This window comes from Pristiophorus japonicus, chromosome 4 (assembly GCF_044704955.1).
Source record: "Pristiophorus japonicus isolate sPriJap1 chromosome 4, sPriJap1.hap1, whole genome shotgun sequence".
Lineage (NCBI taxonomy): Eukaryota > Metazoa > Chordata > Chondrichthyes > Pristiophoridae > Pristiophorus > Pristiophorus japonicus.
In genome coordinates this window covers 289,239,207-289,266,219 of record NC_091980.1, presented here as the reverse complement: position 1 = coordinate 289,266,219, position 27,013 = coordinate 289,239,207, and the positions used below count along the sequence as shown (strand labels likewise).

The 27,013-nt window shown below is 45.7% G+C and overlaps 1 protein-coding gene across 3 annotated transcripts in view; it reads right to left on the bottom strand.

Annotated features, from left to right (window-relative positions):
- Positions 1-21,520: 21,520 nt before the first annotated feature.
- The window catches only part of ccnk (cyclin K), a 33,966-nt gene continuing 28,473 nt past the window's right edge, over positions 21,521-27,013 (bottom strand). For all 3 annotated transcript variants that reach the window (XM_070879569.1, XM_070879568.1, XM_070879570.1), the window contains one exon: positions 21,521-24,006. In XM_070879569.1, the coding sequence (XP_070735670.1) occupies positions 23,420-24,006 (587 nt within the window). In that variant the 3' untranslated portion in view covers positions 21,521-23,419. The remainder of the gene's footprint in view (positions 24,007-27,013) is intronic.

Below are 27,013 nucleotides of genomic sequence, written 5' to 3'. Positions count from 1 at the left end.
GTGTGGGCTTTTCAACGTTTGGCTAGAACTGGGGCTGTAACAAATGTGTTGTGAAAACAATTTCATTCATCGGTTTGTCCAAAATAAAGAACAACAACGTTTCATTTTCAATCTGATCTTTGGTCAACTGGAACTCTGAAAGTCTAATTCTGAAGGCAGCTGTATATTTTTCCACAATAACCCTTGTAAATGTACCATCCAGAACATTCTCCAAACCCTTGAGTTGAACGCTTTCCTTTTACCTCAGAATATTGTAATGTAACGCGTTATACACTGGAATATGGGGATTTCCCAATACAATTTTGTTTTCTGACAGTATAATATTTTAATAAGATCGCAGTATAAATTTATGATATATCAAATATATATATGTGTATATATAAAAAACATCATTCTTTTTTATTTTTGCTGAAAAGTTTCTGTCTCGGTTGAGGAAGGAAAGACTCAATCTTATTCTGTTGATTGTGATTTGATTGTTGCAATGGGTTTAAAAATAAGTTCATACAATTGCCAAGTTTTTTTTTAAGGGCATTTCATTCATGTATTCCAATGTTCTCCACCCCTCCTTTCCCCCCCCCCCCCCCAATATCAAAAAGAAATTGGATGGAAAAATATATTGTAAAAGTTACTGTGCGGAATTTCTTGCACCACTGCAGACTTCCCTTCCCTTCGGGTGATGGCTTCCTGCCCCTTTTTGTTTTATTGGTGACAGACTGCAGATGGTGTATTGTGATTTATAGATGGAATCCACTTGGAGACGCTGATCCCTTTTTTACCAAACGCACTCGGTCTGCATTTACAGTCCAGGAATAAAATATGGCCAGCAACAAGACTTTCAATTTGGCTTTTCAGCATATTTTATGCTTTATCTCAATCTCCTTTAAATGCAGTGCTGCAAAATCTTCAAAAAAAAATCCATTATATTTTGCAGTAATGGTTTTGATTACATTTGTTTAGACTTTCTTTGTGTTTATGGGCGAAGGAAGCATGTTGGCAAGGCTAAAAGAATAAAAGGCTTTTAAAACTTTCAAATATATTCTGATACTTTTCCATTGTCTTAACATTGAAAAGGTTTTGGCATCAGTACTCCATTTTAAAAAAAAAAAACGTTTTCAGTAATCGATAGCTCTTAAATAAAAACAGGAACTCAGAGCAGGCCCATCAGCATCTGGAAAGAAAACAGACTAACGGTTCAAATTTTAGATCGAGAACTTTAGTCAGAACTCTGAACATTTGTTTCCTGAGTTTCCTTTGAATTGTTTAGTGTGTGAGGAATGGTGAGATTGGGGGAATTGCCTTTGAAGAGAAATTGAGCTTGACCACGTTGAGCTAACAGAATCGAAGCAGCGATCTGGTAATTAACCCAGGGGGTTTGCATGATGCGGTAATTAACGCCTCTCCTTCAGCTCAGTCACTTCTTCAAGCTGGTTCCTCAGCGCTATTGGCATTTAATAATAAAGAAAAAGTGACAAAATAATACAGTTGCAGTCACATTTATATATACAGCACCTTATCGTGGTTTATATATAATATATCGAGGGGGGTTTGTGAGAAAAACAAAGTTTAAGGAAGAACTAAAATTGAATTTTTCTTTAGTGCCGGAGTCTGTATTCGAACCAGATGGGCAGATGTGGAAACAACGAAGTTGATAAGGTCCAAATTTGGAATCAAGTTCCGAACTCATCCCTAATTATTGGATTGGCATATTTTGGGACTATTTATAACTTTCAGACATGGTAATCCTTTGATAGTACTTTGAGAAGAGGAATGGCTGTAGGGTGTTCTGAGAGTTTAAGGTGCCCATTGTGGTAACTGTATTTAGGCATGTGAGGTTTTGCCCATTTAAGGCTGGGTTTCCATTTCTGAATCCTTCAAAGGGTGGAGTTTGATGGCTGCAATGCCGCAGCTGCAACTGCACACAAAAACTACTGACGCAAGCCATTGAGATAACTGAGCCTAATGGACACCTTCAACTCTTCATTAACCTTTTCAGTGTTGGTCTGGTTTCACACAAAATGGATCATCCCAATTATTCTGTATCTTGAGGTAGCATGTACCTCATAGCGGGGAAACACTGGACTAGGAGTCTGAGTGGTCTGATGGTGTTATGGTGGTATTAGGATCAATGGGTATAATCCAGGATCTTGTTCTATCTGTGGGACTTGGGATTAATCTTTGTACTTGGCACAGTAGATATCTAGTCAGAGGATGATTTATACTGCTTGGCTCAAATAGAATGACTTGAAAGGCTCATGGTTAATTGGCTGTGTTTGTTGATCTCCACAACCCCTTTATAATTCTAATTCCCACTTTCTGTGGCTGATCAATAATACATATTGATTGTTTTTTTTTCTTTCACTGTTTACAAGTAATGATAAAAATGACTGATTTTTATTCCTCTTAGTCGGGTACCTAACAGGTTGCTATCGGCAATGATTGTGCCAGTGTAAGAATTTGCAGCCTGTGGATTTTGTTGTTGTAATGTCTGTAGTAAATCTTTGAACTGCGCGTTCTTTAAAGAAGTACTCAAGACCGGTTCGCTGATGGCCTAGTGAGGAATGGTACTGATCGGTGTAGTATTAAGCCATACTGACCAAAATGTTCCCGGTTCAATCTCTGGAATTCTCTCCCCAAAAGGCTGTGGATGCTGGGACAATTGGAGCTTTCAAGACTGAGGTTGCTAGGTTTTTGTTGGGTAACGGTGTCGAGGGATTTAAAAAAAATTTATTTGTTTCTAAGATGTGGGTGCCACTGGCAAAGCCAACATTTATTGCCCATCCCTAATTGCCCTTGAGAAGTTGGTGGTGAGCTGCTTTCTTGAACTGCTGTAGTCCTTGTACTGAAGGTACTCCCACAGTGCTGATAGGATGGGAGTTCCAGGATTTTGACCCAGCGACAATGAAGGAATGGCAATATATTTCCAAGTCAGGATGGTGTGTAACTTGGAGGGGAACTTGTAGATGAAGGTGTTCCCATGTGCCTGCTGCCCTTGTTCTTCTAGGTGGTAACGGTTGTGGGTTTGGGAAGTGCTGTCGAAGAAGCCTTGGTGAGTTGCTGCAGTGCATCTTATAGATGGTACACACTGCAGCCACGGTGCGCCGGTGGTGGAGGGAGTGAATGTTTAAGGTGGTGGATTGCAACCATGATCTAACTGAATGGCCCGATGTGCTGAATGGCCTGCTCCTGTTCTTTTCCCATGTTCCTCTGGTCTGTGTTAAGTATGCTGCTGTCTGGTGAGGCTGGGGCACTACAAGTGGCCCCAGCACCCTTGTGTTACTGAGGGAAATATCAGTGGGATTCCTTCTCCCTGGTCGCTACCCAGTGACTCCCGATGGAAAATGCGCATGGGTTGGGGCGGGGGAGGAACAGGATCAGGCTAGGTTTTAATAAACCACAGGCATTCACTGTGTAGCCTCACCAATGAAGAATGGTAGCTGAGGCAGCCAGTGGCTGGGGCAATGTTCCCCATATGGGTCCGTGCCTTCAGTAGCAGAGGGGAGAGAATTTGGGGGGAAAAGATTTTCAGTTTATTTTTGTCATGCCCTGTTTACTGGTAGGTGCCTAGATGGACACTGATTCTTGTGGGAGAGTGCATTGGAGTTAAGCATGCTTGTGTCCAGACTGTTTTCAGAGAACATCAGAAAGTAACAGCGACTTCACAGGAAGTGACTCCACCTCACACACGCACACATTATCAATTCTCTTTGAGCTTCACAGTGTTAATTACTCTCCGCCGCTGTTATTCTCCTGCTACCTGAATCGCATTGACTTGGGGCCAAGTCCAGGTGCCAGCCAATGCTGTGTAAGCAGTCTGAAAATCAGCAGCTGACCAGTAAGTAGGAACTGTGCACTGTAGCACTGGCTCGGACACCCAAAGCATTGCCTGGCTGAAGTAAGTGGAAGGCCCTGGTTGGAACATTCTCGATCTGCAAGGGCTGGGTCTCTGAGCTGAAATCAAGCGAGCTGCCAATGGTATCAGCTACGCACAGGCTCATCTGCCTTCCCACTTCTGAAGATAAATTCAAGAAGTCAATAGCTTTTAGGTACAAGGGAGCAAATGGGAGGGGGAGTTCTGTATTCTGCAATATGAGTTACGAAGAGGCACGTGTAATACCCTTGCAGAGAGGTTCCTTACATAGGAACATACAACAAGAAGGGCAAAGAAGAGACCAAGTGTTCTGTGCTGCAACCATGTTCATCAATAATGCTAGCTCGTGGGGGTGGCAAAAAGCCAGAGAGAAAACATACCCATCACCACTTTCAGGAAAAGAATAATCTGAAATTCTTCCCAAACTCTCCCAAGTACATCCATCATCATCATCATAGGTAGTCCCTCGGGATCGAGGAAGACTTGCTTCCACTCCTGAAGCGAGTTCTTTGGTGGCTGAACAGTCCAGTACGAGAGCCACACAGATTCCGTCACAGGTGGGACAGTCATTGAGGGAAAGGGTGCGTGGGATAGATTTGCCGCACGCTCTTTCCGCTGGCTGCACTTGATTTCTGCATGCTCTCGGCGTTGAGACTCGAGGTGCTCAGCGCCCTCCCGGATGCACCTTCTCTACTTAGGGCGGTCTTTGGCCAGGGACTGCCAGGTGTCAGTGGGGATGTTGCACTTTATCAGGGAGGCTTTGAGGGTATCCTTGTAGCATTTCCGCTGCCCAGCTTTGGCTCGTTTGCCGTGAAGGAGCTCCGCATAGAGCACTTGCTTTGGGAGTCTCGTGTCTGGCATGCGAACTATGTGGCCTGCCCAACGGAGCTGATCGAGTGTGGTCAGTGCTTCAATGCTGGGGATGTTAGCCTGGACGAGGATGCTAATGTTGGTGCGTCTGTCCTCCCAGGGGATTTATAAGATCTTGCAGAGACATCGTTGGTGATATATCTCAAGACAATCAAACAAACTTGATAGTTATCTGTGATACATCACCAGACATACTTAACCAATCCCCCACATCCCCACGTGTCCCAAAGCTATTCAGAACATAAAGGCTGTAAAGCCCGTCTCTATCCATCTGGCCAGACCCAACAGTCACAAAATTAATCTCCCACTTTACCTCGTACTCCTCAGCAGCCTTCTCTGCCGAAAATGTTATCCATTACCCTCTTGCAATTTCTATTTGCGTACACATGCATGTTGGCTTGCAGATTCTGAGCCTTTAGCTTAATATCGAGCCCTGAACAAAAACTGAGCAGAACGCGAATCTTGCTTTACGTCGGAACTTGCAAAGCCAGAGGTAGCAAGCAGAGCAAGTTGCCATGGTATCCCTCGCTTCCTGTGTGCAATGCTAGCAGCCTTTGCAGCGATTGTCTGTATTTGAATAAGTGCAGGTACTTGCACGGTGGTGTTAATCATTCGATTGTGATGTTCTGCAGACGGAACTCTCTTTGTGTTGTTAAGCTGTGTGTTAAAGGTTGCTTTTGATGAGAAAAAGCCAGTAATCTGGTTTCAAAACAAGACTGTCCTTCAGTTAAATGAGTGGCTGCATAATACTAGTTTTTTTTCTACAATACAATATTGCTTTATGTATTGATGAGTTAAATTTTTGAGAAGTTTTGAGGTTCATGTTTGACTATTACATCTGTTTGACCATTTGCAGTTTTTACCGGTTGTGTCTAACCCCCCCCCCACCCCCCCCCCCCCCCCCAAATCTTCCCTTTCTTCAAGCAGAAGCCAAATAGGTTTGGGAGTTAAGGCCTTTAGGAGAGAGTGCAGGAAGGACAATTTGGCAGGAAATAAAACAAGTTTATTTCCTTCCTTACCACCACAGTTGCGTTGTCGGTGGCTAAGACCGAGAATGTGAGCTTCCCAATATCTGTACATACTATTGCATCCAAATTGTGGCTGTTTATTTTTTAGTAGCGACCATTGCGACCTTTTAAACGATAATTACTAAGGTGGAACTTGGCCACCTGCAGAATCCCAGTTTAAAGTGAAACACAACAGATCCATTCCAACTCAACCACTGCCTCTTGAAGAAGCCACACTGAGAGATTCAAAGTGGCTGCTGGGGGCAGGGAGTGAGCGGGTAGGTGAATATTTTTTTAAAACGGAAAATACTGTTATTTTTTTTCTCTGAGGGAATGATTAATAGATACGTATGTGTGTATATAAAAAAAAAAACTAGAAAAATGCAGAATGAGAGTAGATGAAGTGTGAATATAAAAGATGAATATTTTGATAAGGTTGTGAAGCGACCGTGATAAATACTTGAGCAGAATTGCAACTGAAGTTTCGCTGTGGAACTTGTGATGAGGATATTCCTGCTGTATTTTACCTGCTGTATATGTGCGTGCTGATTCTGTAAACAATAAAGCGTGCTGCTGTTTTGACTGCTCTTTCTGTACATATTGATATTAAACTCCCTGTGGGCCTGGCATGGATTTGTATCTTTGATGGAACACGGTATTTTCACCCCTGTATTTTTTTTATTTTAGCTTTCGATATTTTAGTTAGAACGATGAAAGAAATATGTCTCATAGGAACTGTTAGCTGGCTTTAAAATGAAATAAAACGTACAGATGCTGTGTGTGTGCGCCTCCCGTTTTTGAAATGGCATTGGTAAAGCACAGGTAAAGGGTGGCTGGACTCATCCAATTGCAAACGGTTTAACAGTTCAAGGAGGCGACTCACCACCACCTTCTCGAGGGCAATTAGGCACGGGCAATAAATGCTGGCCTCGCCAGCAATGCCCACATCTCACCAACGAATTTTAAAAAACATTCAGTTCCTTCCATCTGGATTGTATCCAGAGTTTTTTTGCTCACATGTCTGTACCCAAAAGACCATCCCAAGTATTAACCGGGCAGCGGGAAGGAGCACTTCCTGATAAACCAGTCCCCAACTTTACCAGTTCGTGTTCAAGTTTGATTTGTGTTTTTTTTAAGCACATACATATAAATCTTAAGTTGTAAATTGTTTTTGTAAACTATCATACTTTTCATATTTCATATTTAAAAAAATTCTCTCTTCACCCCTTACCTTTGCTGACTCAGGCTGATGGACCTCAGCTCTCTTAATACCTCGCAGGTGGACATCCTTCACGCACCAGCCTAAATAGTGCTGGATTCTTTCACAGCCAAATCCATTTAGAAGCAAGGAACTTGGACAATTTCCCACTTAGCCTCTGATTAATTGCCGCATCTTGATTAGAAACATAGAAACATAGAAAATAGGTGCAGGAGTAGGCCATTCGGCCCTTCGAGCCTGCACCACCATTCAATAAGATCATGGCTGATCATTCCCTTAGTACCCCTTTCCTGCTTTCCCTCCATAACCCCTTGATCCCTTTAGCCGTAAGGGCCATATCTAACTCTTGAATATATCCAATGAACTGGCATCAACAACTCTCTGTGGTAGGGAATTCCACAGGTTAACAACTCTCTGAGTGAAAAAGTTTCTCCTCATCTCAGTCCTAAATGGAATACTTCTTATCTTAAGACTATGTCCCCTGGTTCTGGTTTTCCCCAACATCGGGAACATTCTTCCTGCATCTAACCTGTCCAGTCAGAATCTTATGTGTTTCTATGAGATCCCCTCTCATCCTTCTAAACTCCAGTGAATACAGGCCCAGTCTATCTAGTCTCTCCTCATATGACAGTCCTGCCATCCTGGGAATCAGTCTGGTGAACCTTCACTGCACTCCCTCAATAGCAAGAATGTCCTTCCTTAGATTAGGAGACCAAAACTCAACACAATATTCTAGGTGAGGCCTCAGTAAGGCCCTGTACAACTGCAGTAAGACCTCCCTGCTCCTATATTCAAATCCCCTCGCTATGAAGATCAACATGCCATTTGCCTTCTTCACCGCCTGCTGTAAGATTTGTCACCTTGTCAACGCAACATAGCCGTTAAACCATCTGTCTCCCGAAGATTCTGCACTTGTATCGCACCTTTCACGTCCTCAGGATATTTCTAATTGCTTCATAGACAATTAATTACTTCTTGAAGGCCAGTCACTGTTATGTTTTGCACGGGCCTGTCCACACTGCAATATGTGTGCACACTAGGTCCGTGTGTGCAGAGCAGGTCTCCAGTAGTCCTAGTTAACCCTTGCCATTGGATGAAGACCTAGCACTGTCACGTCCGTGTGGTGGCTGGTGTGCAACGGCCACCACACGTTTAAAAAAAAATCCACGCACAGGCATCTTCCACCCCCTGGAGTTCAGGACTGGAACATCGGGTCCTTCCTTGAAACATCTGTGAACTCATCCCTTTTGGTGTGGAAGCAAGTCATCCTCGTTCGAGGGATCGCCTATGATGATGATGATGTTAGGAAACACAGCAGCCAATTTGCACGATCCCTCGAACAGAAAAATGAACGGATATTCTGTGTTGGTTGGGGAATAAATGCTGGCCAGGACACCGGGAGAACTTCTTTAAATATTGCCACGAGATCCCTTTGTATCCAGAATGAAACAGAAAATGCTGGAAATCTCAGCAGGTCAGGCAGCATCTGTGGAGAGGAAGCAGAGTTAACGTTTCGGGTCTGTGACCCTTCGTCATCGACCTGAAATGTTGCTTTTGTCCCTTTGCTTCCACCTGTTGCTAATAATAACAGACTTCAATAATTAAATCCAATTGTGCATAATCCAACAATAGGAGTGAGTGATGGTTTTAAAAAGTTGTAATTTAATCTTGGGAATCAAATGACTTTCAGAAACCACTTTTGCAATTTATGAAGCCTGGTTATAACCATTTCCTGATCTCATGAGGAATAAGGTGTTTGAATGTTTACAGACTGGAATGCTCAAAATTGCCCCATGCCCAAAGAGAAAGCTCTGGGGAATAAGTGCAATATTTATTTCTGAGGATTAAATGCACCACCCCGTGAGGTATTGCAGACAGGAAAGGTCCCCGGTTCAGTCGCAGGACAGGGCCGAATTTAAGCTCAGCTCAGTGGCAGTTCCTGTATTTGGTCCCAGCCTACCAGGCTATACTGGGGGTAAAGAATCAAGTCAGGGTTCTTGCTCCCGATTGCTATCCGCCGACTCCCAACTGGAACGTGCTGGTGTATCGATACCAGATGAGGACATGACCTGACTTGGCTGTGATACACCCAGGGTTGAATAGCTTGCTGACACTTTACCGTCTCGCTCCCAGATGAAGAATGGTACCACGAGGCCGATGTCATCCATGAACATAAGAAATAGGAGCAGGAGTAGGCTATGCAGCCCCTCGAGCCTGCTCCGCCATTCAATCAGATCACTGACCTCAACTCCACTTTCCTGCCTGATCTCCACATCCCTTGATTCCCCATGGATCCAAAAATCTGTCTATCTTAGCCTTGAATGTACTTAACAACTGAGCATCCACAGCCCTCTGGCGCAGAGAATGCCAAAGATTCACAACTCTGAGAGAAGAAATTCCTCCTCCTCTGTCTTAAATAACCTCCCCCTTATCCTGAGACTGTGCTAGACACTCCAGCCAGGGGAAATAACCTCTCAGCATCTACCCTGTCAATCCCCTTCAGAATCTTGTATGTTTCAATGAGATCACCTCTCATTCAACTCCAGAGAGTATAGAAACATAGAAAATAGGTGCAGGAGCAGGCCATTCAGCCCTTCTAGCCTGCACCGCCATTCAATGAGTTCATGGCTGAACATGAAACTTCAGTACCCCCTTCCTGCTTTCTCGCCATAACCCTTGATCCCCCGAGTAGTAAGGACTTCATCTAACTCCCTTTTGAATATATTTAGTGAATTGGCCTCAACTACTTTCTGTGGTAGAGAATTCCACAGGTTCACCACTCTCTGGGTGAAGAAGTTTCTCCTCATCTCGGTCCTAAATGGCTTACCCCTTATCCTCAGACTGTGACCCCTGGTTCTGGACTTCCCCAACATTGGGAACATTCTTTCTGCATCTAACCTGTCTAAACCCGTCAGAATTTTAAACGTTTCTATGAGGTCCCCTCTCATTCTTCTGAACTCCAGTGAATACAAGCCCAATTGATCCAATCTTTCTTGATAGGTCAGTCCCGCCATCCCGGGAATCAGTCTGGTGAACCTTCGCTGCACTCCCTCAATAGCAAGAATGTCCTTCCTCAAGTTAGGAGACCAAAACTGTACACAATACTCCAGGTGTGGCCTCACCAAGGCCCTGTACAACTGTAGCAACACCTCCCTGCCCCTGTATTCAAATCCCCTCGCTATGAAGGCCAACATGCCATTTGCTTTCTTAACCGCCTGCTGTACCTGCATGCCAACCTTCAATGACTGATGTACCATGACACCCAGGTCTCGTTGCACCTTCCCTTTTCCTAATCTGTCACCATTCAGATAATAGTCTGTCTCTCTGTTTTTACCACCAAAGTGGATAACCTCACATTTATCCACATTATACTTCATCTGCCATGCATTTGCCCACTCACCTAACCTATCCAAGTCACTCTGCAGCCTAATAGCATCCTCCTCGCAGCTCACACTGCCACCCAACTTAGTATCATCCGCAAATTTGGAGATACTGCATTTAATCCCCTCGTCTAAATCATTAATGTACAATGTAAACAGCTGGGGCCCCAGCACAGAACCTTGCGGCACTCCACTAGTCACTGCCTGCCATTCTGAAAAGTACCCGTTTACTCCTACTCTTTGCTTCCTGTCTGACAACCAGTTCTCAATCCACGTCAGCACACTACCCCCAATCCCATGTGCTTTAACTTTGCACATTAATCTCTTGTGTGGGACCTTGTCGAAAGCCTTCTGAAAGTCCAAATATACCACATCAACTGGTTCTCCTTTGTCCACTTTACTGGAAACATCCTCAAAAAATTCCAGAAGATTTGTCAAGCATGATTTCCCTTTCACAAATCCATGCTGACTTGGACCTATCATGTCACCATTTTCCAGATGCACTGCTATGACATCCTTAATAATTGATTCCATCATTTTACCCACTACTGAGGTCAGGCTGACCGGTCTATAATTCCCTGTTTTCTCTCTCCCTCCTTTTTTAAAAAGTGGGGTTACATTGGCTACCCTCCACTCCATAGGAACTGATCCAGAGTCAATGGAATGTTGGAAAATGACTGTCAATGCATCCGCTATTTCCAAGGCCACCTCCTTAAGTACTCTAGGATGCAGGCCATCAGGCCCTGGGGATTTATCTGCCTTCAATCCCATCAATTTCCCCAACACAATTTCCCGACTAATAAAGATTTCCCTCAGTTCCTCTTCCTTACTAGACCCTCTGACCCCTTTTATATCCGGAAGGTTGTTTGTATCCTCCTTAGTGAATACCGAACCAAAGTACTTGTTCAATTGATCCGCCATTTCTTTGTTCCCCGTTATGACTTCCCCTGATTCTGACTGCAGGGGACCTACGTTTGTCTTCACCAACCTTTTTCTCTTTACATACCTATAGAAACTTTTGCAATCCGCCTTAATGTTCCCTGCAAGCTTCTTCTCGTACTCCATTTTCCCTGTCCTAATCAAACCCTTTGTCCTCCTCTGCTGAGTTCTAAATTTCTCCCAGTCCCCAGGTTCGCTGCTATTTCTGGCCAATTTGTATGCCACTTCCTTGGCTTTAATACTATCCCTGATTTCCCTAGATAGCCACGGTTGAGCCACCTTCCCCTTTTTATTTTTACGCCAGACAGGAATGTACAATTGTTGTACTTCATCCATGCGGTCTCTAAATGTCTGCCATTGCCCATCCACAGTCAACCCCCTAAGTATCATTCGCCAATCTATCCTAGCCAATTCTCGCCTCATACCTTCAAAGTTACCCTTCTTTAAGTTCTGGACCATGGTCTCTGAAATTACTGTTTCATTCTCCATCCTAATGCAGAATTCCACCATATTATGGTCACTCTTCCCCAAGGGGCCTCGCACAATGAGATTGCTAATTAATCCTCTCTCATTACACAACACCCAGTATAGGCCCATTCTACACAATCTCTCATCATAAGACAGCCCTCTCATCCCAGGAATCAATCCAGTGAACCTTTATTGCACCACCGCCAAGGCAAGTATATCCTTCCTTAGATAAGGAGATCAAAACTGTGCACATTACCCCAGGTGTGGTCTCACCAGGGCCCTGGACAATTGTAGCAAGACTTCCTTATCCTTATATTCCAACCCCCTTGCAATAAAGGCCAGCATGCCATCTGTGAAACCAAACTGCAGATGTATTGGCAATTTACGATTCAGAGTTGAGATAAACAAAAGAGCTTCTTGGAAGTGAGCAAATTTTAGAGTGTAACTATCCTTGGGCACAACAGTAAGGTGAATGCCTTTATGTCCACGCTCTTGGGTATCTATTTAACACAGATCACATCTTGTATTAATATTTAACTGAAAGAAAGAAAAGGGCAGAAAAATTGCCATGGATTACTGAACACTAGCAGAAGTTTTAACTGAAAAGAACAATGTTTTAAATGAAATAGCCAGGTGTTGTCTGGTCGCTCACCTAATTGTTATCAGTGCTCTTGACCATCACCCAATGGTCATCAGTGCTCTGGACCCTCACCCAATGGTCATCAGTGCTCTGGACCCTCACCCAATGGTCATCAATCCTCTGGACCCACACCCAATGGTTATCAGTGCCCTGGACCCTCACCCAATGGTCATCAATCCTCTGGACCCTCACCCAATGGTTATCAGTGCTCTGGACCCTCACCCAATGGTCATCAGTGCTCTGGACCCTCACCCAATGGTCATCAGTGCTCTGGACCATCACCTAATGGTCATCAGTCCTCTGGACCTTCACCCAATGGTCATCAGTGCTCTGGACCCTCATCCAATGGCCAGGTGTCCTCTAGACCTTCACCCAATGGTCATCAGTGCTCCGGACCCTCACCCAATGGTCATCAGTGCTCTGGACCCTCACCCAATGGTCATCAGTCCTCTGGACCCTCACCCAATGGCCAGGTATCCTCTGATTCCTCACTTAATGACCAGGTGTCCTCTGATTCCTCCCCCAATGGCCAGGTGTCCTCTGGACCCTCACCCAATGGCCAGGTGTCCTCTGGACCCTCACCCAATGGCCAGGTGTCCTCTGATTCCTCACCCAATGGTCATCAGTGCTCTGGGCCCTCACCCAATGGTCATCAGTGCTCTGGACCCTCACCCAATGGTCATCAGTGCTCTGGGCCCTCACCCAATGGTCGTCAGTCCTCTTGACCCTCGCCCCATGGTTATCAGTCTTCTGGATCCTCACCCAATGGTTATCAGTGCTCTGGATCCTCACCCAATGGTTATCAGTGCTCTGGGCCCTCAACCAATGGTCGTCAGTCCTCTTGACCCTCACCCCATGGTTATCAGTCCTCTGGATCCTCACCCAATGGTTATCAGTGCTCTGGATCCTCACCCAATGGTTATCAGTGCTCTGGGCCCTCACCCAATGGTCGTCAGTCCTCTGGATCCTCACCCAATGGTCATCAGTGCTCTGGACCCTCACTCAATGGTCATCAGTCCTCTGGACCCTCATCCAAAGGTCATCAGTCCTCTGGACCCTTATCCAATGGTCATCAGTCCTCTGGACCCTCACCCAATGGTCATCAGTGCTCTGGACCCTCACCCAATGGTCATCAATCCTCTGGACCCACACCCAATGGTTATCAGTGCTCTGGACCCTCACCCAATGGTCATCAATCCTCTGGACCCTCACCCAATGGTTATCAGTGCTCTGGATTCCTCACCTAATGACCAGGTGTCCTCTGATTCCTCACCCAATGGCCAGGTGTCCTCTGATTCCTCACCCAATGACCAGGTGTCCTCGGGTTCCTCACCCAATGGCCAGGTGTCCTCTGATTCCTCACCCAATGACCAGGTGTCCTCTGATTCCTCACCCAATGGCCAGGTGTCCTCTGATTCCTCACCCAATGACCAGGTGTCCTCGGGTTCCTCACCCAATGGCCAGGTGTCCTCTGATTCCTCACCCAATGACCAGGTGTCCTCTGATTCCTCACCCAATGGCCAGGTGTCCTCTGATTCCTCACCCAATGACCAGGTGTCCTCGGGTTCCTCACCCAATGGCCAGGTGTCCTCGAATTCCCCGTCAATGGTCATCAGCCCTCTGACCCCTGGTACCTGACTCAATTGTCATTATTTGTGAGAGTATAGATGGTGTCAGCAGCTATAGATATATGGCAAAAAAAACTTTGATTCATCAGTGGACTATTTCTGGACATGTAGGCCTTTTCCAGTTGTTAGGGGTAAATCTGAATCATTTTGAAAGTTTAACTGTTTGTCAGCGATAAGTTAACAGTGGTTGAAGAACCCTCTTATCACATCTTATTCACTTTGTTTTACATTGTGTGAGGGAATTGGAGGAGAGAGGTGAGGGAGCTGATGGACATTGAGATAAAGGACAGATTTTTCTACAATTCCATGGTCATTGGGGACTCCTGTGTTGGCTTACTGGCTACAACAGCATCCCATGTAGCAGTAAACCACAAAGACAATTTAAAATAAAATAAATTATGAATAAGGCGCTGGTTCCAAGGGTGGAGAATAGAGAGCAGTGGCTGGGAGCGGCATGGCGTTGCTTGGCAATAGATCATCAATGGTCAGCAGCATACAACGGACATGAATTCAGGTTCTAGTCCCTTTCCCCTCGGTATGTGGCAAGTGGGGAAGGGGGTGGTTACAAGTGCTAATCACAGAGATTCTCAGTGTGGGGAGAGGGAAAAGGGGAAGTGTAGAAGCTGAATGTCGACGGGGTGAGGTGGAGGGAACCAAACACAAAATAACTGCCAAAAAAAAGTGAATAAAGTTTAAAAATCCCTCCCAGTTACGCCTGCTGATTCCTATTGTTTATAAACTAATGATCTGAATGAAGCACAATGTAGAGCAATCCTATTTCAGCATCTTTACTGCGTTCATGGTACCAATGCGTCCCCTGCTGTATAAATGTACACATTACATGTTAGCAACCACCTCCCATTTTACTGATCAAAATGTGAAAACTAGTTAAAAACAGATGCGGCAAAAGCAAAGGATTGATGAGGGAGGGCGTGAAACAGTTTTCATCACCTCGCTCTTCCTTTTCAGGTTATTGGTTGCTTATTTGCATCAATGCCTCTTTTTGTTGGGGGTTGGTGGTGGGCAATCTAATATTCTTTTGATAAATTGGACCAATCCAATCAGTTCTTGCAGAAATAATAACCACACATATTGGAGATCAGAAATAAATGCAGAAGATGCCGAAAATACATCAGCATCTGAGACAGAATCAGAATCTGAGACAGGAGGGAGGCCATTCTGCCCATCACGCCTGTGCCACCCCAGCCTTTCCTCCCACAGCACTGCAAATTAGTCCTCGACAAGTGGAAAGACTACCTTTGTCTACTCCGGATGATACGAGGGGATAATTCCCCCTTCAGCACTCCTGATATGCAACATACAGTAAACTCGCACACCCACCCAGCCTGTGATTTTAATCATGTCAATTTTAACAGGGAGAAAAATCACGGGCTGAGGGTTCAGAGATTCCTGCAGATTTTCCTACCTCAGTGTTCCTGCTGGGAGCACACTTTGGGAAGTTGCTCACCCCCAGACAGTGATTTTCCATCCACTCATTTCCCCCCCGCCCCTCCCCCCCATAAATGTGCACTCCTGATCTTTGCCAAAGTGAAAAATCTAATTTTCCCAAGCATTGCTCGTGTCATCAACTGAAAACCATATATATTTTTAAAGGGGAACAACTAATAAAAGAACTTAACCATAAAAAAAGGAAACTAAAAAAACTAAATGATAATGCTGCTCCCAGTTTCCACTAAACACGAGTCCTTGCAGTGCCCATCGGTCGCAGAGATGGGGTTGTGGCAGTCACTCCTGTAACTGAGCCGTTAAAAGCTATTTGAAAGCTTGGAAAGAGGATTTCAGTAGAAGAGTAAAGATGCCTGACTGCAATTATATAGGGCCTTGGTGAGACCACACTTGGGAGTATTGTGTACAGTTTTGGTCTCTTTGCCTAAGGAAGGATATACTTGCCATAGAAGAGTGCAATGAAGGTTCACCAGACTGATTCCTGGGATGGGGGGATTGTCCTATGAGGTGAGATTGAGTGGACTAGGCCTATATTCTTTATAGTTTAGAACTATGGGCTCAATTTTGGCCAGGAGTTGCTCCGTTTTTTGGAGTAACTTGATTTTTCTGGCATAAATTAAAAATCCTCATTTTCCCCAATCAATTTGCACTAGTGTAACTGAGTTACGATTTTTTTAGTTTAAAAAAGGGGGCGTTACCAGCCACCTACGCCAGTTTTGCCCATTTAGGCAACTGTGTCCAGCTAATAGTTACTCCAAATCTACTTAGGCCAGTATATGTGGCCAGCCATGATCTTATTGAATGGCGGTGCAGGCTCGAGGGGCTAGATGGCCTACGCCTGTTCCTAATTCTTATGTTCTTATGTACTTCAGAAAACCCTTGCGGAGGGTTAAAGAAATCAGCGCAGGTAGGTACATTGGAGGCCATTCGGCCTGGGATAGCGGCGGGAAGGGAAGCGGAGAGGACCTGCACCTAAAGCACCAAGCCTTACAAACCACCAAACCTTGCAAACAAAAAGTTCTAAGAATTCAATAACAAATAAAAAATTGAAGTAAGTCCTACCTTCATCTTCAAACTCGGCCCCGAAAGGCAGCAGGCTGGCTGGTGCGGGAGGCCACTCGGCCTGGGCTAGGGGCGGGACGACAACGCACCGGGAGGCCACTTGGCCTGGGCTAGGGGTGGGAGCGATTCAACTGGCTGGCTGACATCAGGGCCCACAGAGTGGCTGCAGCAAGAAAACGGAGAGGTTGGGGGCGAGGTGCAATTCAACTGGTCGGCATCAGGGCCCACAGAGCGGCTGCAGCAAGTAAATCAATGGAGAGGCTGGGAGGGAGGGAGGAAGGGAGCTGGCAAGCATCGGGAGACAGAGAGGGAAAGGCTGCAATTCAACGGAGAGGCTGGGGGGGGGAGGGGTGGGGGGGGGGGAGAGAGAGAGGTCACAAGACTCAAGGGGCGGGGGGGGGAGGAGAGGTCACAAGACTCAAGGATGGAAGGGGGAGAGGAGAGGATAAAAGAAGACCTTTGAGTGTGGTCCATCCATACAGACCTTGGGGGGGGGGGGCGGGTGAGAGAGAACGGCAAACCTGTGCTGCCTGCTTTCCTGCCCTTTTGACCTTTGAAAATTTAACTTTAAGTATGGAGGCAATACTGTCAATGCCTTATCTTTTGCGAGCGTTCTGCATCATTGTGCTCCGTAGGAGACAATTGATTAGAGCTCATCACATCAGGAACATCAGAGCCCGTAGGCTGCTAGGCAGGAGGCCTTACCCACCTCGGCAATTTCGAGCCAGACGGAAGCTGACCATCAATACATGTCGCACATTACGACGCACAGCATCATAGAGAGGACCATTGGCATCTTGAAACAGCGTTTCCGATGCCTGGACCATTCCGGAGGCGACTTGCAAATCTCCCCTGAGATTGTCGGTCAGTTCACTGTTGTGTGCTGCATGCTGCATAACTTAGCCATGATAAGGCAGCAGCAGGTGATAGTGGAAGACCCACCTGCGGTGAGAGTGGCTGATGATAATGATTTGGAAGATGCAGGTGACGAGCAGGAGGAGGTGGTGGAGGAGGATGAGGAAACCATGCAAGTGCCTGAGGCCGGAGCATGATGGCGGAGGAGGGCAGGCCACCTTGCTTCTTTAATGATCGCTCGAGCCTTGCGCCTTGCGCCAGCAGCTCATCCGTGAACACGTTACTGATGCCCGAGGGCTCAGCGACAACTATTCCGCATGGACATGTTTATTTTTTGGAGCTGTTCCTAAATGTGTTGTGTTAATGGAACATGATTCAGTTTTAATGTAAAATATATTTTATTCAAAAGTTTACAATAGTGTAATAAAATTATTCTTGTATCAAACTATACTTTAATATGACTCTTTAAAATCACTTAAAAACTTTAAGATCACTTATAAAGTTGTAAATTTACATAACTTACAAAATATTTTCAATTTGAAAACAGTTACAACAGCAGCAGCAAAGAAAGGCTGCACCCATCTCTCAACCCTCCTAGTCTAACACCGCCCGCAGCACTTGGTCTAGTACTCTCCACTACCCCTGCCCGCAGGCGGTGGCGCAGAGTTTTTGGACTTAGTACAAAGCTTATTCCTTCTAACATCCAGGTGAATGTGCACTTCTTCATGGGTGGTGGTGATTGGGGGGGGGGGGGTGGGGGCGGGCCGGGTGTTAATGTGGAGGGCCTGGCTTGGATCTTGGATCTTGGATCTCTTCAGAGGCTGGTCTGTGGATTGCAGTGGGAGTTGTAGTTGATTCGATCAATGGGCGCGGGGTCCGAGTGTGTTCCCTTATTGCAGCAGCTAACTCTCATATGCCCTCCCTCACGCACCCCGACAGTGTCTCAGCGGACTGAAACATTCCCTCCCCGATGGCCTGTCATTGCCAGTGTCATCCTTTCCACTACCTCTGACATTCCCTCATGGACACTATTCCCTCACCTCGTTCCCATTTCCCGTGCCATTGCTGTTACTTTCCCTACAGTCTCTCTACCTCATCATTCACCCCACTGATGGTGTCCAGGAGTGATCGGGTAAGGTCAATGCTCTCCCCTCGCAATGCCATGATCTGAACCACATCTGTTGCATCCTGCATCTCAGGAGAGCGTGGTCGATTTCTCCCTCCCCTCACCCTGGGCCTGCCTCGCGGAATCCCAGTGGGAGGCGCAGGCTCGGACGGTGGGGCCCTGGGTGTTCCATGCTGCATCCCACCACCACTGGGAACCGCAACCTCGGACGGTGAGAAACCTCTGAATGTTGCACCAGAACTCAAACTACTAGTCATGGACTGGCTGAAACCAAGGAATGTTGCATCAGAACTCAAACCACTGGCCACGGAAGGGGCTGCCAACTCCATGACCGCCACCTCATCAAGATTCAGTCGAAGTGTCGCCTTCATCCATCTCCACCCCCTCCTGGTCTGGGGGGTTGGATTGGAAGATGTTTTTGTGCTCATCTGCGTCTGAATCTTCTTCTGATCTTCACGATTGGCATCAGGTTCTGCAAAACATAACAGAACAGTCAAATGGTTAGCAGCAGAGGAAGGGGCAGGATGGGTGACATGAGTAAGCTCACACATAGCAGGCCAGGCAGCAGGTTGATTTGAAGGGCCACGACGAATTTTCAGGACTTACCCTATCCCTCCCATGTGGGCCGAGCTTGTGCAGTACTGATGTTTTTCTCCAGGCAGGACCCATCAAAGCAGCAACCCTCTCTTCCAAGGGTGTCAGTGGGTACAGATTTGGCGAGCCTCCGCCCGTTCAAGTTCTTTCCCTTTTGTTGTGGGCCAATTTCCTCTGCAAAGATGAAAATGCAACTTTTTAAAGAGAGGGTGTCTTTCTGCTGGGTGGGACATATACAGCTGGTCACATTTACAATTGCAATTGCATTGAATAAATGAAAATATTATTTACACTAACTACTTGACCAAGGTCCTGTCATTTCTTTTTACACTGGCTTCCAGATCTCTTGTTCACCAATGCACAGAAATCTATTGCAACTTGGTTCCAGCGTTGATTAATTTCTTTGAGTGGCACTTTTGTGCGATCTTTGCTGGTATCCAGCTCCTGCCATCTGGTCTCGATGACATTAACCAGTATCTCCACTGCGTTATGCAAGAAATTCTTTGTTCTTGGTGCACGTTGCTGTACTGCTGCAGCTGCTCTGAGACACTGACAGCACTTTTCCAATGCTCTTCGACACAGTGATTTTTCCAGACACAGTCCTGATCTTGCATGCAGTAGTGATTTTCACAAATACAGTACTCCTTCGGGCACTTTTGCAGGCATGCAGCACTGATTTTAACAGAGCACTGCTTCTTGAATTCAGCAGTTAATTTTGTTCCACAGCATTCCTTTTGGCACCAAAACACAATGGCCGATTGCCAACTTTCAGCACTACTGCACATGCATGGACACCACCACCAGACTCCACTGCACATATGCAGACGTCCCGGCAGTTTTCGGCACAGAACGCTGGCTCCACCCCCGAATCGACTGGCCACACTGTGCAACTACAGGGAAGTTGCCGGACAGCGGCCAATGTGGGAAGGAAATTTTTCGCCGCACTTCGGAATGAAGAAAAGCGGCGCAACAACGGTAAGTGCGCCGAAAAACGGGCTGGGCCAAAATTGAGGCCAATGAGAGGTGATCTCATTGAAACATACAAAATTCTTACAGGGCTCGACAGGGTAGATGCAGGGAGAATGGTTCCCCTGGCTGGGCAGTCTAGAACCAGAGATCAGTCTCAGAATAAGGGGTTGGCCATTTAGAACTGAGATAAGGAGAAATTTCTTCACTCCGAGCACGGTGAATCTTACGAATTCTCTACTCCAGAGAGCTGTGGCGGCTCAGTTGTTGAGCATATTCAAGGCGGAGATCGATAGATTTTTGGATATTAAGGAAATCAAGGGATATGGGGATAGTGCAGGAAACTGGAGTTGAGGGAGAAGATCAGCCATGATCTTATTGAATGGCGGAGCAGGCTCAAAGGGCCAAATGGCCTACTCGTGCTCCTATTTCTTATGGTCTTTATGGAGGCTCAAAGCACAGGTTTCCAGTTTTTGGATTAAACCCAATGACATCCCACCAAAAGATGGATTCTAATGTTAGGATTAAAACCAAAAATGCCAACCAACACGGCCATTCTTGTGTGATGCATGCAGTCGCTTGCACTGATAACTTAACTCATTTTTCTGTGCTGATGGGCAGCATCAATGTTGAGCGTACACCCAGTACCTCAGTCACAGACAAACGGCTGAACAAGCAATATTGCTGAACTCGGTGCAGTTTTCTGATAACCCATGCCTATTAGGGACTGGATTGAGAGTACCCTAACTTATTTTAGTGTCTGGGCTGGATCTGAACCCAGGCCCCAGATACCAGTGTCCAACTCACTTAACTCATCCAGTTACTACTTCTCAGTCTTAAATGCTGATCATTTGGGCATATTATGGCCAACATGTTTTTCCCATTGCACTTTATATCAATGCGCACACACAGGATTTACAGCCGAGGATTCCCACATGACTGTTAAGCAGCAACACCTCCTGAAGACAGATGTACACAGATGTGGGGCAAGGTGGACCAAGAATCTGCCAATACCCATTGTTTGAAATCCCAAGAATGGCCATTTAGCCAAGGTAATGGGGAGGGGCTGGCAGCACCCACAGCAAGAGTCAGCGCCCCCAGGAGAGGAAGGAACAGAGGAAGCAAATTGGGGAAAGAGTCTAAAATGAACCTGTGGAACTTGGAAAAATAAGAGATTTGGAGTTCTTGAGGAAAAAGCTTCAATTTGCAGTTGCATTTGGAAAGGAGATGCCATGAGTTTGTCATCCTCCCTACAGGCTTCTGATTCTGCTTACAGATTGTAAGGATGGTTATGTCCAGCCCATGTGCAGATCAATAATTCATTGCGAATCAGATCTCATTGCCAGATATTCCAAATTTCTACTAAACCTGAAACTTGGCTCCCGTGAAACAATGAAGGGGACGTTCCACACCAATAAATAGACACATTGGCTCCAATATCAAATTTATTAGGCTACATTAGCCACTAAATGTACAATAATATGGTCAATGCCCCAGCTCACAGTACAATCTCATATGTTACATTCAGGCCTTGACACTATTTGGAAAAATAAACTTAATTCAACCTATAGACAAACAGTCTACGGAGAAAGAGTAAATTACATTGAATCATTTTTTCAAGTAATATCAGAGAACTGGAGAACTAATTTAAAGAAAAGACTAGTTTAAAATTCCCACTTGCCGAAGTGGAGCTTTCCAACTGGAGATCTAAACCCACGGATCATGTTGGTGCAAGTCTGTAATTTTGATTGGAACAAATAATCTCGTGACCAGCGTGAACCAATGCATTTTTGTCTTATAGTATGTTTGAGAAGTTAGTAAAAGTTCTTGTACAATTAAGTTAATTAAAAATAAACAGAAGTAGACATTTCCAAGGAAATATAAATGTCCATCTGACCACAGCAGCAGTGGCCAAACCAGGGGCCAGAGTTCATATCCCAGACTTCACTGCTATGCACATCTTGAGCCGGCTCCAAAAGAAGTTATTTAACAAGTTTACAGTCAAGCTGGACAGAATGGCACACAGCAGTAGAGGGTATTCATCCTGTCATACCCCTGCCAAACCAGCAAAGCGAGACTACCAAGCTGACAAAAATAAGAACTTGTCATCCCTACAGAATACACATTCCTGTCCCAAGTGCTGACTCACCGCCCACCTGTTCAACACATTACAACTGGACTGGTTTGTACCCTGTAACAGGCACCGCTTGTTGGCCAATACTGAAATCTGCAGCCCAGACTTTCTTGGTCTTTCTATTGAAGGATAGCAAGAAGGTTGGAACTGCGGCAGTGCTGGGAATATAAACAATTTAATAAAATAACCAAAGATGAATTATACTTTTTCCAGGGTGCAGACCAGAAGGTCTTGGGGTCTTGGTTTGCAACAGTGATCACGGCCAACGCAACAACCGGTACTACAATCGGCCCTCAGCATCCTTCCTTGGGAGAGCACAACATCAGGTTTAGGAATAACTCTCCAGGGCTAAGAAGTGTTCCGGCAGTGATTGTCTGGGCTGATGGATGAAGAGTGGCCACTTGGGGCAAACAACAAGATGCTTGCTATTACTGCCTTTGGAAAAGTGGCAAGTACATAAACATTGGAAAAACTTTCTTAGTTGCTCTCAAGTAGAATAACATTTATTGGAGACTAGTAACCTGTATTGGAGGCGAGTACAATCAGATTCAATTCGCATACCCTTCTGCTCAGCCAATCTGCATCCAGCCCAAGGACAGATCTGGGACAGAGCACCGATGAAGAGCACAGTACAAATCTGGGGGTCTTCACTCTTCCCCAATTCTTTCTCTCCTCTTCCATCGATCTAGATACTTCTGGGTGAACACCGATAAACAAATATAAAGTTCCAATGGGGATATTACTGGACCAAAAATTGCTTGGCAAGAGGTAAAGCAGGGAAAAACTTCCGTCACATATTAAGAAACGTCTGGTTAATGATTTGCCAGATAATTTCATTTGGCTGCTCGAAGACTGGGTGCATTTTAGCTGCAGGTAACACCACCAGATGGAACAAGTTGCAGGGGCACATTTGTGTGAGGAGGAAGAGGGGTAGAAAGCTGGCGAAACAATAGGAGATGAGGCATCTATGCTAAAGGGAAGCAGCTTCTCATTCACCTACACCTAGGCAACGAAGAGCATACGGCAAAAAATAAAACTGAAGTATGTACAGCTGTTGAACGATATGCATCTGCATTATAACAACCCTAGTATTCAGATGTAGGAAGTAAGACAACCAGAACAATGTCTGTGCGATTTCAGGGCAATACCAAACCTCATGAGATGCCAAATCTCACTCGCCACTTGGCAAAGTATCATTACCTCAACCAACCTCCCCGCGTCAGCCCCGCCACGGGCGGCATACCTGGTGGAGGTGGCGGTGGCCCGGGAGGTTGGCCCCCAGGTGGGACCGTGGGGGGAGGGTAGCTGGTTGGTGGAAGACCCAGTGCTGGCGGAGGCGGCACCGAGTGAGCGGGGGGAATCCGAGGAGGGGGCAAATAAGTGGGATTGTACCCCGGCGGAGGATATCCCGGAGTAGGAGGGGGGATGTTGGGTGGGTAATTTGTGGGAGGAGGCACGGATGGATTGGGATAAACATGTGGGTGGTAAGGGACATGAGTCGGTGGTCCGTAAGATGGTATGCTTCCATAGGAGGGCCCATCAGTCTTCATCATAGATTGCAAACTCTGAAAACCTTCCCCAGACATGTAGGAGCTGGTTGTTGACATTCCCATTATGTAGGCAGCGGAGGGCGGAGGGCGCTGAGGCATCTGAGGTTGCTGGTGTACAGTCGGAGGATGAAGAGGCGGTGGGATGGAGGCTTTGGCCACTTCAGAGGAGTTTCCTGTTGAGGGAGGTTCATTTTCTATAATACTGGCCGCTGTATTTATTGCTGGCTTGCGTTCTGCAAGTTTAAAAAAAGCAAATTTTAGCTTCAAATATTTAACAAATGCAGTGTGACTTCGCATAAGGACATTGTAAGCAGCAACTCCTGCTGGATATGGATGGAAGAGGGGGGGGGAAAAAAAAGCGAGCGAGCACATGACAGACACACACACAGACAGAAAAAGGGGCAGGGAAACAGTGTTGTGATAACTGATACAGCCTGAGGATTTTCTCAAACATGAAGAATGGCATATTGGGAGTGGATGCAAGTCGTATTCAGTGGCTCTGGAACTCAGCAGCGAGTCAATACCTTCAAGAGTTTGGGTTGGGGGAGAAGGGAGATGGGAGAGAATTGGTAGAAAGATGAAAAAACATCCACTGATGTGATCACAGATTGATTGGAGAGGCAAATTCAACAGAGAATTCCATCCCCCCCAAGCATCTAGGAAATGGAGAGCACACAGCAGAAGACAAAACAAAGAAGACTTGGATTTATATAGCACCTTTCATGACCATCGGACATCCAAAGCGCTTTACAGCTAATGAAGTACTTTTGGAGTGTAGTCACTGTTGTAATGTAGGGAAACACGACAGCCAATTTGCACACATGCAAGCTCCCACAAACAGCAACGTGATAATGGCCAGATAATCTGTTTTTGTTATGTTCATTGAGGGATAAATATTGGCCAGGACACCAGAGATAACTCCCCTGCTCTTCTTCGAAATAATGTCATGGGATCTTTTACGTCCATTTGCGAGAGCAGATGGATCCTCGGTTTAATGTCTCATCCGAAAAGCTGTCAAACAAAATACAATTGCATCTTCCAGATTAATTCCCACACCTCCTGAAGACACAGGACCATACTGGGTGTAATTCCACATAGAATCATAGAAATTTACAGCAAGGAAGGAGGCCATTCAGCCCATCATGTTCATGCAGGCCGACAAAGGGCTATCCAGCCTAATCCCACTTTCCAGCTCTTGGTCCATAGTCTTGTAGTTTACCACACTTCAAGTGCATATCTAAGTACTTTTTAAATGTGGTGAGGGTTTCTGTCCCTACCGCCCTTTCAGGAGTGAGTTCCAGACCCCCACCACCCTCTGGGTGAAACCATTTCCCCTCAAATCGCCTCTAAGCCCTCCTTCCAATTACTTTAAATCTATGCCCTCTGGTCATTGACCCCTCTGCTAAGGGAAATAGGTGCCGCCTCTCCACTCTATCTTAGCTCCTCATAATTTTATACACCTCAATTAGGTCTTCACTCAGCCTCCTCTGTTTCCAAAGAAAACAACCCCAGTCTATCCAATCTTTCCTCACCGCCAAAATTCTCCAGTCCAGGCAATATCATTGTAAATCTCCTCTGCACCCGTTCTAGTGCAATCACATCTTTCCCTGTAATGTGGTGACCAGAACTGCGCGCAATACTTGAGCTGTGGTCTAACTATACAGATCAAGTATAACCTCCCTATTCTATGCCTCGGCTAATAAGTGCAAGTATCCCGTATGCCTTCTTATCTACCTGGCCTGCTACCTTCAGGGATTTGTGGACCTGCACTCCAAAGTCCCTTTGTTCCTCTACATTTCTCATTTAAGGTGTATTTCCTTGCCTTGTTAACTCTCCCCAAATGCATGACCTCATACTTCTCCAGATTGAATTCCATTTGCCACTGTTCGGCCCATCTGACCAGTCCATTGATATCTTCCTGCAGTCTACAGCTTTCTTCTTCATTATGAACCACATGGCCAATTTTTCTATCATCTGCAAATTTATTAATCATACCCCCTACATTTGTTAGTCCCACCCTTTTTCTTTAAGGGAACATACTTGCTCTAAACCCTCACGATCTCCTCCTTGAATGCCTCCCACTGCTCTGATTCTGACACCTTCAAGTAGCTGTTTTCAGTCCACTTTGGCTAAATCACACCTCAGCTTAGTAAAATTGGCTTTTCCCCAATTGAAAACTTTTATTTCTTGTCTATCTTTGTCCTTTTCCAGAACTACCCTAAATCTAACTGAATTATGATCACTAGCACCAAAATGCTCTCCCACTGATACCCCTTTCACCTAACCAACTTCATTCCCTAAAACCAAGTCCAGAATCGCCCCCTCCCTGAGGCATTAGGAGTCCAATGCAAGGACTTGCTACGTACTGGCTAAAAAAGTTCTCCGGAATGCATTTTAGGAATTCTGCACCCTCTATACCAGTCACACGAATTCTATCCCAGTTATTAGGGTAGTTGAAATCCCCAACTATTACAGCCCAATAGTTTTTGCACTTCTCAGAAATTTGCCTAGATATTAGCTCTTCTATCTCCCTCTGACTGATTGGAGGTCTAGAATACACCCCCAGCAGTGTGTTCTTCAGTTCAACTCATATGGCCTCATTTGATGATCCTGGTAACATATCATCCCTCCACACAGCTGTAATTGTTTCTTTAATAAATACTGCGGCCGCCCCTCCTTTATTACCGCCCCTCCCCCGTCTGCAAACCCCGTAACCAGGATTGCTGAGCTGCCATTCCTGCCCTTTCAGCCACGTCTCAGTAAGTGCTAGAATATCATACTCCCATGTGTCTATCTGTGCCTCAGCTCATCTGCCTTATTCCCCGGACTTCTGGCATTGAAGTATATACTATTTAGCATTGCCAAACTCCCTTGTTTATTTTTCTGCCTTTGTTTCCTCTGCCTTCCAAACTTGCTTACTAATTTTCTGCCTTGCTTCGCTCTCCACAATCTATTCTCCGGTTCCCATCCCCCTGCCAAGCTAGTTTAAACGCTCCCTAAGAGCACTAGTAAATCCCCCAGGGGGATATTGGTCCCGGCCCAGTTGAGGTGCAACCCATCCGGTTTGTACAGGTCCTACATCACCAAGAAACGGTCCCAATGACTCAGGAATCTGAAGCCATCCCTCCTGCACCATCTCTCCAACCATGCATTCATCTGCTCTATCCTCCTATTTCTTTACTCCTAGCACGTGGTACCGGGAGAAATCCAGAGATTACTACCTTTGAGGTCTTGCTTTTT